This window comes from Sinohyriopsis cumingii, chromosome 2 (genome assembly GCF_028554795.1).
Source record: "Sinohyriopsis cumingii isolate HCF-2022 chromosome 2, ASM2855479v2, whole genome shotgun sequence".
Taxonomy (NCBI): domain Eukaryota; kingdom Metazoa; phylum Mollusca; class Bivalvia; order Unionida; family Unionidae; genus Sinohyriopsis; species Sinohyriopsis cumingii.
The window spans coordinates 62,119,467-62,134,737 of NC_142962.1; the positions used below are offsets into that span (position 1 = coordinate 62,119,467).

Below are 15,271 nucleotides of genomic sequence, written 5' to 3' on the forward strand. Positions count from 1 at the left end.
GACACCTTGTATATTTAAGTAGGGACACCAATGCAGGGAAAGTGGATATCACTTTATTACCTGTCCAAACCTATCGGAGACATTCAAAAGCGGTACTTATCTATTAACACAATCTAGATCCGTTCAAACGTTTCACACCAGAATAGCAAGGTTAAAAAACCTGACCGTTTGCACGGTGCTTGGCAACTCTCATCCCGGTCAACATATAGGTTTCACTGAGTTCATAACAAAGGAGCGCCTGGTCTAACTCAAAAGGGAAAACGTATAAATATTTAATTGTGTAATTATTCCCTTTATATGTCAATGACAGACGTATAGCCATTTCACTAGAAGTTGTGTGTACAAAAGGGATCATGCCTGGAGTTAAAAGAGCTTTCACATCGTACGATGTTTATAACGAGTAAGTATATTTAGCTTGTTAGATAGTGTGTGTGTGTGCGTGCGTGCGTGCGTGCGTGTGTGTGTGTGTGTGTGTGTGAATACAGCCTTTACTGCATGTTGTTGAATATTTTGAGAATAACTTTTTACGTATATTTTCTTAGCTTTGTGTGCAAAGTCACGATAAATGTGAAGAATTTCTCGTTCATTTAGCTAGCGGTATCCTTTTTACTTTAACATTGATCGCTTTAGCGAATGAATTGTTCATTTAGCTAGCGGTATCCTTTTTACTTTAACACTGATCGCTTTAGCGAATGAATTGTTCATTTAGCTAGCGGTATCCTTTTTACTTTAACATTGATCGCTTTAGCGAATGAATTGTTCATTTAGCTAGCGGTATCCTTTTTACTTTAACATTGATCGCTTTAGCGAATGAATTGTTCGATACAAGTGGGAGTATTTTCTAGTTGCTCTTACAGCATAATCCTGACAAATTATCGACAAAGTCATGCAAAAGTCGTCACAAATGCACGTCAAGAATTAGGCTCTTTTTGTCAGAACATGTGCAGGTGTGTATTCCATAATATATAACCAAACATTCAAATAGGTATTGAACCAACATATACATAGTGATAATGATTTCAGCCACAAAATACATCGATGCTGTCTAACGCATCTTTCTTGTGCTGGTGTCACTTTTCAACTTTAAAGTAAAGGACCTCGATGCTGTCTAACGCATCTTTTTTGTGCTGGTGTTACATTTTAACTTTAACGTAAAGGACCTCGATGCTGTCTAACGCATTTTTTTGTGATCGTGTCTCATATTAACTTTTAGTAAGGGTTACTAACTGACATGTTAAGTCTCACTAGTCATATATGCACCTGGCAGCTTGCCCAATAATAGACCAATACTAATTTTCAACAGTTCGTAAGAAAACAAAATAAACATTCACGTTTCGCTTCTCTCTCTCTCTCTCTCTCTCTCTCTCTCTCTCTCTCTCTCTCTCTCATGATTGCGTAACTTTTCTTGAGATGAAAAGAATTCATTTCGATTATAATATCCAATTTGAGATACACATTTACAACCAACTGTAAAATCTACAAAAGAGACAAGACACTAACAGAAACTTGCCTGCTTGATTTATCATATTACTTGAAATTCAATGCAATCAGTTAAAATGTCCCACACACTGTACAATCTGTTAAAATGTCCCACACCCTATACAATCTGCGATCCTTCGTTTACCCCACCAATTATTTCGTTTGAAAAGGGTCCATTGTCCAGACCACCCTAGATGATCCAGTATACTTCACCCGACTATCTTCTTGCAAAAGTTTCAAGTTACTAAAGAATTTAGTATTAAATTTCACGTTCAATTTAATCAATATTGCATATTAAAATAAGCGGATTAAAAGTACAACAACGTACTATATATTTAAATTCCGCAAGAAAGAATGTTGTTGAGGGGACAAATCCTGGATCGGACAAAACCAGAGTGATGAATCATTCAACCTACTATTATTGTGTCTTATGCTTAAATTTGACCCGTTCAGATTGCCCCGTAATGAAGAAGACGAAGATGATATCAGCCATTTTTATACCGTAACTTTTTTTTGAAGAGAGTTTTGAAAAAGTGTTTTGCAAGATAATGTCTGATTCATATTTATGAATCATGTGGTGTCCCTCAGGAAACGCTGTACATGACAAAAAAAGCTTGGTTTGGTTAAGACAACGTTGCTAATGCACACGTATTGATCTCTGCATGTTTGCACAACTATTAATAAATTATGACCTGTTGTAAGAATGGATTATTCATAGCGATAGAGAATACGTGTTATCTAAAGCTAGTATGGAGAGACAGGGAGCCAGAGTGCCAAGAGTTCACTGCTAGTTAATGCAGCAAATAAGTAGAGGGTTTTCATTTAATGACTTTGGTAAATGATCAATCAGATTTAATCTCAGACGACTATGAAAACCTACATGACCAAAAATATGTGAAACTGAAATAAATTAATAGAATATAACAGGGAACTTCGCTGCGTTATCATTAGTGTTGATAGGGAAAGGAGCGGCGATCAGTCTAACGTGATAATACACTTCCAACCCAAATTTCCCAAACAACATTCCTGACAGATACATATTTGCATCCCACACACATACTTCCTCCCTTACATATATGGAAAGTTTTATCTGCATAATTCTACCTATCTGGCCAAGAAACTACCAACAGTGCTTACATACGCATGTCGTCGGCATACATCAGCCTCGGAAGACCACATATTTGCGTTCTGGGGAAGTCACTTGACGAACAGAGTTTCTTGTAGCTGTAGATACCCACTCGGGAGAAACTCTGCTCTGTCTGCCGCACTTGAAGTTGGTCTCTTGGGTTGCAACGTGCTGCTGTATCTTCAATGTTGTCAAAGATACATTACAATCTTATTCAACCAAACTCTTCCTTATAAGTTGTATAAACGGAAGTTCGGATGAGCGAGCATGGGTAAAATCACATCTGGAGTCGACCGGGGAGTGCATGGAGGATGTGTATATATATTTGGTTCAGATAAAATGACATTCCGTATGAACGACATTCAGCTAAATTGTTTTCCTCTGTATATTTCATTGCGCAAGATCAGCTTTATTTGGGAATGTAAATTTAGTGAACAGAGAAAAAAAAATGTTTGCTCCCCAGTAAGGCCTTTACATTTTGTAACCATAAAGATTATCAAATGGTATTAAATAGACAATATTTCCTTCACTACTTTGTTGACTGTATCGCATTAATTAAATAAAATACTATTATCTTCAAAGAAAGAATATAAGTTTGTTTTTTTTCTTCAGAATGGAGAGCAATGAAAATGGATAATGTGGAAATGTTTCTTTCTCCTTGAGATATAATCCTCAAGATATTTACCAAATAGTTTCCGAAAAAGCTGAGTTGTCCAAGATCTTTGCTGAATAGTTTATTTCATTTTCCTTTTTTATCTTGTGTGTGTTTGAGAAGAAAAAATTATTTACCATCAAAATTCAAACAAAATAGTAAAAGGCTACAAGAATTAAATTAAGTAGTCCGTGAAGTATATTTGGTAAGTCAGTCACTTGGTCTGAGCTGAACAAGTGATCGACAGTTTTCTAGTTGTTTGTTTTGGCTACATTTTTAACTGTCTGTTATATGACTGTCAACATAGGACATGGACAACGATTAGTTAAAAGCAAACAGTAACATGTTTAGTGTCTGTATCAATAACAAACAGAGTTAAAATAAATAAATTTATCATATTCTTTATCACGAAGACATTTCGAAGGAGAACACTGTCTTAATATGGAGGATGAAAAAAAAAAACACTTTGATGTCGGTATCCTTTCTATATGCGACCTAATAAATCTCGATTTTTTAATAGTCATCCTGGTGCAGTATCAACAGTGATATTATCCTTTGACTACAAGTTTATCACCACGTGATTGATTTCCAAAGGTGAAGTCAGTAGCTGAAAGCGGTCCTTGAGTAGACAAAAACACTGTTACCCTTATAAATCCACATTTATCATAACACTACTGTGCTCTTTTCTTTAATATGCCCATTTGTTAATTTTCAATATATATCAGGTATAGTAACCACTAATGACGTCATCAGGTAGACATCAGAATGTATTGCAAAGGCATTTGGCATTTTTGCTCAACAATTCTGCGGGTTCGTCATATGCAATCATTAATATTTGCTATGTGATAAATATAATCCTACAATGTGCTCATTTCAAATAAAGTTTATGAAACTCGCTGAATAATGTAAATAATTTGCTTGTCAAAGCTTGGAAAAATGTAAATTTTTAAACGCCATTTTTAAGTACGATTTGAAACTAGTACTCTGTAAGATCTCTTATATACACTCAATATGTGGTTGGTGGGAAGGGCACGAAGGGATCTAAACGAAATACTGAGGAGGAATAGTAGGAGGAGGAGGTTAAAGACACACATTTGGTGTGCGTTAATCGTGTTTCTTGCACGCATGAAAAATGTTGGAGTGTTTCCTTAGCTTGATATATGTAGCCATGAAAGGAGTTTGGGGAAATAAAACCGCCACAAATGCTTTTAAAATTTCGTGCCAATATGAACAGAAAAGAACAGAAACAAATATTATCATTAAATTGCAAAAGCAATTTATAGGTACAAACATGACGGTGCAATCCTGTGTTATAGTGCAGAGCAGTGGTTCATAACCTGTTTGGCGGCGACCCAAGTTAGGTTTGTGGTGTTAAAATTGCGACGCATAGAATACTAAACATCCACTTGGGTAGGAAATGTCACATTTCAAATTGATCTCTGCGACCCACTCAAAACAGCATGGCGATCCAGTTTTGGGTCGTGCCCCATAGGTTAAGAAACACTGGTGTGGAGGAGAAACAATGTAATTCTATTAAGAATTAAATATAGTATGCATATTCATTTATTGCAAAAATAACTATAAATTTACTTAAAATGTAAGGAATACTTTATACATATTTCTGTTAATCTTAAATTCAATTTAATAATTAATTACTTGCACAGAATTAGTGTTTTGATTACCTTTCGCAATTTGCAAAGTACAGAAATGTCGTCCCTGTTTTTAAGGTTATTTCTGAATTTGCAGAAATAATGGTATAAAATATTTATAGATTCGGCCATGAACAACAATATCGTGGTAAATATTTGCTTCTCAGTTCCATACAAAATGGACAAAAAAAGCACAAACAAACATATTTTCATTTCTACAACTCTTAACCTGTTTGTTTGTTATATAATTAAACCATAAATCGAAATAACATATCTTGTTTTCCTTTTAGGGGATGGGGTGGGTTTGCAACATTTATATTTCGTCTCATCGCACATTATTCACTTTTGGTTGAATGGCATTGTCTTTCTATAGACTGTAATAAAGTGTTGCCTTTATAATATTTGCTTTTGCAAGGAAAATGCATATGTGAAGTTCAGCTCGATCCATACATTATGAATACATGCTCGAGTTCATATTTCCGATTTGATCCTTTTAAAATTAAACTCAGTATGAAGCAATGGTGATATCAGTTATTGGGAACAGACAAAACTTCCATTTAAAAATATGGCTTATATCAAGTTTCAATTTAGTGATGTAGGGAAAATATTTGAATGTTATAATGGAGGAAAAGTGTCGTAAAGAGAGCATTTAAGTGTACAGACGGAATTACTTCGGCTTTATAGATATCTCGAACACTAGAGTGCAAATTTTAATTTGTCTAAAATATACTAGGTATGTACAGTTATTTCGGCTCAGTAATTTTTCTTCTTCAAAATTACAGAGTAGCACAATACATCCTTCTAAGTAATTAATGTATTTGATCAATTCCATGCAGATTGGTAAATACAAGCTTTTTGTTAAGCCGTTTTTACGCACGGCTTTGGCCTCTTTTCCACAAATAGTTTGAAAGGAAATAACTTGTATTCCTTCCGTTGTGCGTATATGGAAAGAACATTCTATATTCTGAATTATTGGTGAATATATCTAACATAAAATTTCCAAAATACACTATATTTACTTTTCATGGAATTGAATACCAACCCAAAATAAAGAAAATGCAATGAGCAAATACCCGCTTTAGTTATAAATGAAATGGACAGATAAATCATTGTTTGTAACCATTTATTGCATTTATTTACTGATTTTAAATTACACGTTTGAATATTTTAAAGAGATCTCTTTCCAGCAGGTTACTTTCCTTATTGCTTGCATTATATTTATAATACTGTGAGAAGGGAAAATATGGTTTGGGGATAATATTTGTCTCTTGCATTGCTAGACTTAAGTTTGCATTCTTGTATCGTGTACGTCGACGCTGGTCATCTAGGCACTTTTTATTGATCTTATATAAAGTAATACCTTTTTCTGACAGTGTAATACTAATATAATATAACCTAAGCCGTTTAATTCTTGATTGTTGAGCGATCTACATCTCAGGCGAAAAGTATAGTTAACTGTGAGCAGTTACAATGTACTCTGGGTAAAAACTGGGTCAGGTCTAATCATTACCAGTGCGTTGCAATACCCAAAACAATTCCATATTAATCCATTATGACAATAGCGCGACATTCAATCCTGTTAATAATAATGGATCACATTTCTTGGTTGGCTTTGTTTAAAAACATTACTGTACTTGAACACTAATTTAGTCGCATGTATTCTTTGTCATTTTTTTTAGAGGGGAATGTATATAATGATCTTACAATGAATACTGATATACGATCAATCGAAAAGACCCGCATAATAGCCATTTAAAGACATGTGTGATTTAGTTCTACAAAACTGCACATACAATATATCTTAAACAATCGGCACAACACTTATATACGACTGCACTGATTAAACCTTAATCTGTCGCTGACTCGTGTACCCCGACCTTTTATCATGCCGAGGAATCGACGAATTGATTTTGCCCGCCATTGCAAACACGATTGCTGTTTACGAATTGAAGAGCTCCAAACGTTAGAGGTCATTATGAGTTAAACGGTCTCCATTTGAAGTGTATATTAACGTGATCACGTGGACGCATTTAATCTTCATACATTTTATATTAATTGCTGTTCTAAAATTTAATACTAATATACTTTAATATAAGTCTATTTAACCTTGATTGTTGATTGTTCTGAACCTTAACTGTCATCCAAAACTTCGAAGAAAATTATTGATCGCTGTGGACTTTTGTAATGATAGACAGCTGCTGATCTGGGTCAAGAAAAGAGGACGTTGGGTTTAATCATAACAACAGGTTAGTACAGATTTTTGTTAGATAAGCGCAACTATCACCTACGTCACAGCGCGCAACATTCAATTCAGTTTGCACTGGATCAGCGTTAGATTACCCATCGTCTGTAGATCTCCATTTACTTTAACATTCATTTTGATGTTTGTATTTATCGGACCTTGTATGTGATCAGAATAAAGTGAAGGTTATGTGTGTCTATACTGTGTGCTTATCTTTTGTTCACGATTGTAGATAGTAATGATCTTTTGTAAACGACATATCACATAGTTATTTTTTGTCCATGATTTTGATTAATTTTAAGATAATGATCATTTGTAATCTGTAAATAGGTTGTTTACTTGGGTTTGAGTTTTAAGCCCAGCCTTGATAAGGACCTTATTAGGTTCTAGAAACTTAACCTTTGCACATTTTGGAGTAATTTTCCGTTGAGATGATTGAGTTATTGCGACGCCGATTATGTTGGGTTGTACTGCGAGAAAAATGTCACACGGGAATATACTGATAAATAGGTCAAATATGGATGTATCGCGACACTGAGTCGTGGAAATGTATATAAGAAGGAAGAAGCAAACAATTATTCGTTCCCAATTGCTATCTTAATATAATTGTTTTGTTCTGTTCAGTTATAATTTGAGAGGATTTATTTATTTAAATTATTCAGTGGAATTACAAAGAGTTCATTGACCGTTTGACTAAAATATTACTTTGGGATTATTTTGAATTAATTCAAAAACATTCTGGATAATAGTGTGATACATCAAGAACGTAAGCACATCGGCATATTAAAAGAAAAATGGTACATAAGCACATTCAAGACCTGGAATTCATTCGGAACACAACGAGATTTAATTCGAAATTCTCTACTATTTGGACTTATGATAGAACGTTTAGGATTACGTAGGATTTAATTCACAATGCTGTAAGTTTCCGTTAAATTTTTATTTATAACTTAGATGATTAAATTATTTGCTGAACTTTACTAAACGTGTTGACTTTGTTTTTTTTTTTTCTTTCTTCTATTAATTAGTTTAAGACCATGGTGTAGTAAGGTAGGTCAGGTGGATGGGGGAGGGGGTGGAAGAGATTTGCTCACTTGTTGAGAAATAGGTGTTTGTAAGTTAGGGACTGGCCATTCAAAATTTTGTTTCGGGACGGGGGTAAGGAGGAGCTTGGTGTTTAATTTCGAGCCAAGATATATATTTTGTTTGTCTTTGACTTCAAGATAATTATTTGTTAACATATAATGGGTAGAATAGAATTATCTCCTTTTCTCTACAAGTCAGAGCAAAAATGTATCTTAACTTATATCATAAAACGACACTCTTTATGCAAGTAGTCGGTTCCGACAATTTCCGAGAAATAACTCATATTTTAGGTATGTTGTATAAACCTTTATGACGAATGTGAATAAACATTTTATTATGCACAACGTCGTTTTTACCTTGACTGACTGCAGACCTTATGCAAATATGTCACTAGTATATACGTTCAGATAAATGTGGATTGGTGTTTACATATCCTTATAAAGTTACAATGTTTACATTTCATGTTTAATTCTTCTTGTTACATCAACATGTTTAATCTTATGGATAGCTTAGCCTATCTAGACATAATCTATTAATTACAACACAGATTTTCTTGCTCGTGGAGAAAAATGTGTTTGTGAGTTAGGGACCGACCATTTAGTTGTTTGTTCCGGGATGGGGTGGGGAGGAGCTTGGTTGTTTTTTATTTTATTTTTTTTTTTGTTTTGTTTCTTTCGAGTCAGCATATATTAGTTTCTATTCTGTACAAATCAGAGTAAGAATATTTTTTCATGCTATTTGGGAGTTGGAATTTTCGTTTCTCAAACAATCCCATGCCATTGCCGTCACCATTAAAAGAAAATTAAATGGTTTGTCCTTTAATCGTGATCATTTGCTATCTACTCGTAAATACCTATCTTAATTTGGCGTTATTTTCACTACTACATATCGATGATATCAAGGTTGGAAGGTCTCTATTTTTCCCTAAGTGAAATGCGTCTTTAAAGTACATATTGGTTAATGATAAAACTTACGAGCGAAAAACTTTCTTTTCATTTGATTTGTCTCCTAACTGTTCTTTCTGCCCACTGATAATGTATGTGTGTGTGTGTTATTTGGATTTTTAACGTAGCTTTAACAATGTTCTAGTCATCTCGTCCCGATGTCTGTAGTGTGGCAGTTTATAGTAATGTCTAGCACTGGGGCATCATAACGCAAACATGTTGTATCCATTCACATTATCCTGACACCAAGCCGACCAGTCCTAACACTAACCTCCTAATGCTGAGCGCCGAGGGTGGCAGCTGCTGGTGTCATTTTTATAAGTCTTTGGTATGACTCGACCGGGCTTCGAACCCGCGACCTCTCGCATTCGAGGCGGATGCTCTAACCACTTAAGCCACCAGTGTGTGTGGTTTGGATTTTTAACGTAGCTTTAACACTTTTTCAGTCATATCGATACGATGTCTGCAGTGTGGCATTTTATAGTGATGTATAGCACTGGGGCATCATGCTGCAGACATGTGGCATGATGTTCCACCCAGTTACATTATCCTTACACCGGGTAGACCAGTACTAGCACTAACCTCTTAATGCTGAGCGCCAAGAGAGGCAGCTGTTAGTACCATTGTTATAAGTCTTTGATATAACTCGGCCGGGTATCGAACCAGCGACCTCCCGCATCCGAGGCGGACGCTCTAACCACTAGGCCACCGGAGCGGTTCTTAAGCCACCAGAGAGATCCCAATGACAAATTTTGTCAATGTTACTGTATCGCAGAATTTTAACTTCCAATGGGGATAAATTTACCCGAATGAAAGACAAGCTGACAGACTAATATGTTATAAACAAGTCAACCAAACATTTGTCATTTTTTGCAAGTTATACTCAGACAAAACCAGGCATAACTTTAAATATAAAACAGGTCAAAAAGTTTTTTCTTCTGTCTATTGATGTATAATTTATTCTGAATTATGACTTCAATGAATCCTTGAAAGTGACATGCTGACATCCTCCAATTTAACCAACCTTTGATTCATCTGGAAAGGGTTTATAGTTTGCGTACCACTCCATCTATAATGGAACGAAGGGTTATTCATATTTCGCTGAAGCAGTCATTTTCATTATTTCACTATACTAAAACGTAGCTCAACATCTGCTAACGTAGTCACAAAAGTAAGAATTTAAAAATAGCTCTATATTTGCAAATAAAAAATTGGACTTAGTGTCTCTTAGTATTATTTAAATATGATAGGTTATCAGAGATACCAACAGAAGAACGTGCCTTTCAGTAATTCCAATTTCACTTACAGCTAACCTATTAAATACATTTTTCAAACAAGTACGATTTCAAATGATGCGCTCACAGTTTCCTGACCTAGTGATCTCCAAGTTTCTTACACTTTCTCCCATTTTCGAAACCAGTGCTGAGATAGTGTAATCCTGCCTGAATGTTCTTAATTACGTAATCTATGCAGCGCCAAGCTTCTTTCACCGTTGGAGATGGATACAAACCATTCTTAGATAAGTTTTGTTACAATTAATGCTGATCAGTTTCACTATATGCAAATTGAACAATTATATCCATTACGCAATGTAATGTAGAACGGATGTATACAGATGGAAATTTATATTAATGTGATATTTAATGGTACGCGTGGGAACGCGCCATGCTGTTGTAGATTTTTATTGTTTACATAGTTCTCCCTAGTACCAAGGTCAAACTAATGTTTTTTGTTGGCATGTAGGCTTACAGCTTAACACCAACTCCACATAGTGTGCGGCTTAAATACAATATACGTCAAGCTTATCGTTCTCAACGCACAACAGTCAGTTTGACAAATCTATTGAACACTTTTAATCTTTTCAAAAGAGTAAACTGTCACTTCACAAATCTGTATTAGCTTAGAACGATAATACAGTACTTACTGAGAGTAAACGTTATGTTTTCTGAAAGAAGAATATGAAAAGTACACTCAGTTGAATAGACACGTTACGTACATTGGCCAAATAACCACATCGAAGCTTTATTTTACTTTAGATCAGCTGGTCCTTGTGTAGATATATATTAAGCAAATAATCTTAAATATGTACATATAAACCAGCTCTTTCCTGACAAAGGTAACGTAGATTGCCAATCCTGAATGAAAGCGTCCCTAATTGATGATTTAACCAAAGTATTAAAAAAATGTTGCTCATCGCCAGCCCGTTGCTAAATTCAAGCTTCACTGACTTTCATATTATCGAAAAGAACCATATCTCGCCCAGTTCTTTTTCTGTGGATACGTAGGTCGATCCATTTAGATACGTATCAAGTTATTTCTATTAAATTTGAAGATTTTGAGCCAGTAATTAAATTATCTTACTCTGGCTTAAACATAACAATAGTACTGGACAACGTTCCTCACAAATAAGGTCATTCTGGGTGGATTTTGTAATTTGCAGTATTTCATTTTATATTCGCAAAACTGTAAATGTGAGCTTTCCGTTGTATTTCCATGTGTTGAACCCCACATTTCACTCCATAATTGGTTATAGTGTTATAAGCTTGTCGACACGTACACACAGGGGGCGCTCACTAGTTAGTATATACTTTTGAGAGAGTGATGTATGTAAGGTGAAGTTGTTTGCATTTAAAACATACACAATGGCGAGAATGTTGACATACCTGTATGCTACTTTATGTAATGTGGCTGACATTTGTTTGGATATTGTACTTTTGGAAATTGTAAATGATCTAAGCACACTGCTAACTAAAATAACTACTCCCTTGTGCTACAAAAATCAGCCTGAATTTGTCTAACGTACACTATCCTTAGCAGCTATTAAAATAAGGAAAATGAGTTTTGACAGACTAGACAATACCAGCTTCTGAAAGTGCAATGAATGAATTACCAAATATATAAAATGTAAAAAATGTTATCGGCTATTTCTTATACAATTTGCCTCTAAAGTTCAGGAAGTGTAAATGACCAAGTGGAGCTAGCACTTTATTGAAAGGTGCACATCTGGAGTAAGGCCAAGCTGTATACTCTATAACCCATATTATACCCATCAACCATACACCAAAATAAAGGGAATTAAAGGTTCTTTGAACTATACTTAAGATATGCCAGGTCTTTTAAAATAGCCAGTGTAACCAGTGAGAAAATCCGGGGAAATTCTTTTTCTTTAAAATTCTAGCACCCCTATACAAAATATGAAACTGTAGAGCGCTACCATATTAAAGAAGCTGGTCAAGTATCTAGTTCTGTCCAGACTTTTCTGCTCGACTTTGTTCCGCTTAAATGTACCATCCACTACATGAAACTTATATGCCTAAATAAATAAAAAATTGTTTTCTATCTCTAAATTCGCATTTCTATATTTAAATTCTAAATTATGCGAAATTATACCCCAACTGAATAACTTTTAACTTACATTTGTAAGAGTTGACTTAGAGTTTATATCTCTAACAATATTTGTACAAAGTATCTGGACCTTACTGTAAATCTACTTGGGTATTAGTCATGGTAGCGGTGTTATCTGCGCAAGAAATGTTTTAACGTGTGCACATTGAATTCGTCCACACCCTGAGGCATAAATACCATCCCTAACTCATTAATATCACTCGCAAAAAAAAATGTTATTGCTGGATGATACATTTTTCTCATAACCTCATTAATTTTTAATGTTTTTTAGACGTTTCTAACAGTTAAATTTAAACTTAAAAAATCGAATGTACCCCCGACATTTTGAGGATATGCAAAGATTGGTCACGTGGTCATGTAAACTGGATATGGTCAGTTACATACTTTCTACTGATTTGCATGTTTTTAATATTCGTAGTTGTCATTTAAGTTCTATTTTAAATGGAAACACAGTTATGTTGGAAATAACCAATCGTCGGTTTGCAGCAGTTTGTATATGAGCACACGTTATTATAACGATGTTACCCTGTTTTACAACTGTGTTCAACAAGTCGGTGGTACAGGGTCGATATGAAATAAGAGTGCTGCTTCTGTCTGAGCTTTTTGCTGCTAAAAAGTAATGGGGAAAATTTAAATAATATGTGAGGAAAAAATGTATCATCCGATAATAACTTTCGGTTTTCTCATGTGGACTTTCATACCATTTGTTCAGATGTTTCCTGAATCAAACGCACAAGGTTTTTAGATCACATTCTTTAGAACCTGTAAAGGTATTTCGACGAGGATGAGTAACAGAAATCCAGTGAAACATACCAGAATGTATGCACCATATGATCGCAGTCCAGGAAATTAATCTGTCATGGAGAATCTTTAAGAATGCAATCCCGTCGGTACTGGCCTAAAAGTCTAGTCAAACTGCAAACAACAACGATACTGATCTGCCGTTGCATAATGCGCCTACAGATCAGGTTCCATGAAGTTTGTTCAACTGATTACTCCTAACAAGCTGTACGGACCCAAATCAGCCGGCGCATTATGCGACGACAAAAAAATCATGGACTTTGCAATTGGATTCGACTTATAAATATCATACACTTAAACGCGTTATGTGTTTGCAATTTTGTACATATTACATATTTCCGAATTTTGCATCAAGATTATATTCCTTTTTGATCAGTCACTGAGAAAAATGCCCATACCAAAATAAGTCTTAAAAGAGTAACTAGAACGGTACCAATATATCTTTTCTGAATGAATTTGTTCAGTAATTTATCTGGTCCAGCTCTTTTGCCGTACGTCACTGTTAAAAGCATGCAACATTTTTAGTAAATAGTTATTCCAAGGTAATCAAACATAATTTGCATGTCATGTTAAAAACAGTATTAACTAAATCTACAATATACTCATCGAAGGTGAAATGGAGGTCAAAATGTTATTTACACATTTCAAATATCTAGCAAATTCATTTGGTATAGCTTTAAATTTCGAGTTTTATTTTAGTCTTTCAATAAACACAAATACTCCTGAGCACTAGCAAGCTTTGTTTCTTATCATATTTATACTTACATCGTCTCATGCTTGCTATAAATTCCTTTCTACCATTCACTTAATTTTCATGTTAATTGGAGGTATTTGGTCTCTGCAAATAAGATAAAAGCCATCGATGTTTGCCGTCGCATTATTCACTCTACGGACGCGATTGGATGATCTTCATTCTTCCAGACAGATTGATGTGATTATTGAATGTTTTGGCATACATCACCAACAGCATTATTTATTGTTTCTTCGTTTATCAACTAAGATTTTATGTTTATTTTACTCTCTTCAATTTCTTATGTAGTGCACTTCTCGCGCAAATTAAATGAAATACATACTCTATCGATAAATCCAAAACCATGTAATATAAAACACAAACCTTGCATGTTCTGACAAGCAATTAACTTCAAGTCACGTGACAAGTTTACTTGTACGCAAAAATTGTCGTTTAGTACATTATAATACTTAAGACAAGGCTAATGGGTTGACAACTATTTTAATTTTCTTGATTATTTGTATTTCAACTTTCCGTCACTATGGATTCTGAAATACAGTAAGTACAGCAGTGTAAAGAAAAATACTCAACTGTTTGATTGCAAAATGTTGATTTTCAAGTATCTTGTGTAGAAGTCCGAGCTTCCTCTGACCCTTGTCACCCCAGTTGTGATATTTGGGCATTTATGTTGGGGTGTAGGGTCAGAGTCCATTCCATATTGAAAAGTTGGAATTCGCAGACACCATTTGGTGTCGGAATGGGGTAGCCGCTTTCTAGCCTGCCCAGCAAACTTTAACGATCTTTCATCGAGATATACCTGCATGAAATCGATAGGAATATGATTAATTTTTCTCAAAAACTGTGAGCATAGCATTCGTCATGTTTTTAATCCGCTGACAGATGAGACGAAAGTGCATCATTGCTGAAATTTGACCTGGATCTGGCTATTTGCATTCCGAGTCACATGATTATACTAATCTCGCAACCTACATGTCAATGATAGCAGAGGTCATATCGTCACGCGATAGCGAACATAAACAAATTTCCAAAGTTGCTGTATATAGAATCTGGACATATTATACAGAGTTCATTTAATATTTGTAAATAAATATAATACACACTTAATTCTCAACATATTTATTCTGAGAACAACGACC

General features: G+C 34.8%; 1 protein-coding gene across 6 annotated transcripts in view; it reads left to right on the forward strand.

Moving 5' to 3' along the window:
* The first annotated feature begins 36 nt into the window (after positions 1 to 36).
* The window catches only part of LOC149805026 (uncharacterized), a 44,541-nt gene continuing 29,306 nt past the window's right edge, over positions 37 to 15,271 (forward strand). For 2 of the 6 annotated variants that reach the window (XM_089946685.1, XM_089946670.1), the window contains exon 1: positions 37 to 400. In XM_089946685.1, the coding sequence (XP_089802811.1) occupies positions 354 to 400 (47 nt within the window). In that variant the 5' untranslated portion in view covers positions 37 to 353. The remainder of the gene's footprint in view (positions 401 to 15,271) is intronic. The other 4 variants (XM_089946691.1, XM_089946678.1, XM_089946700.1 and 1 more) reach the window with 4 other exon arrangements.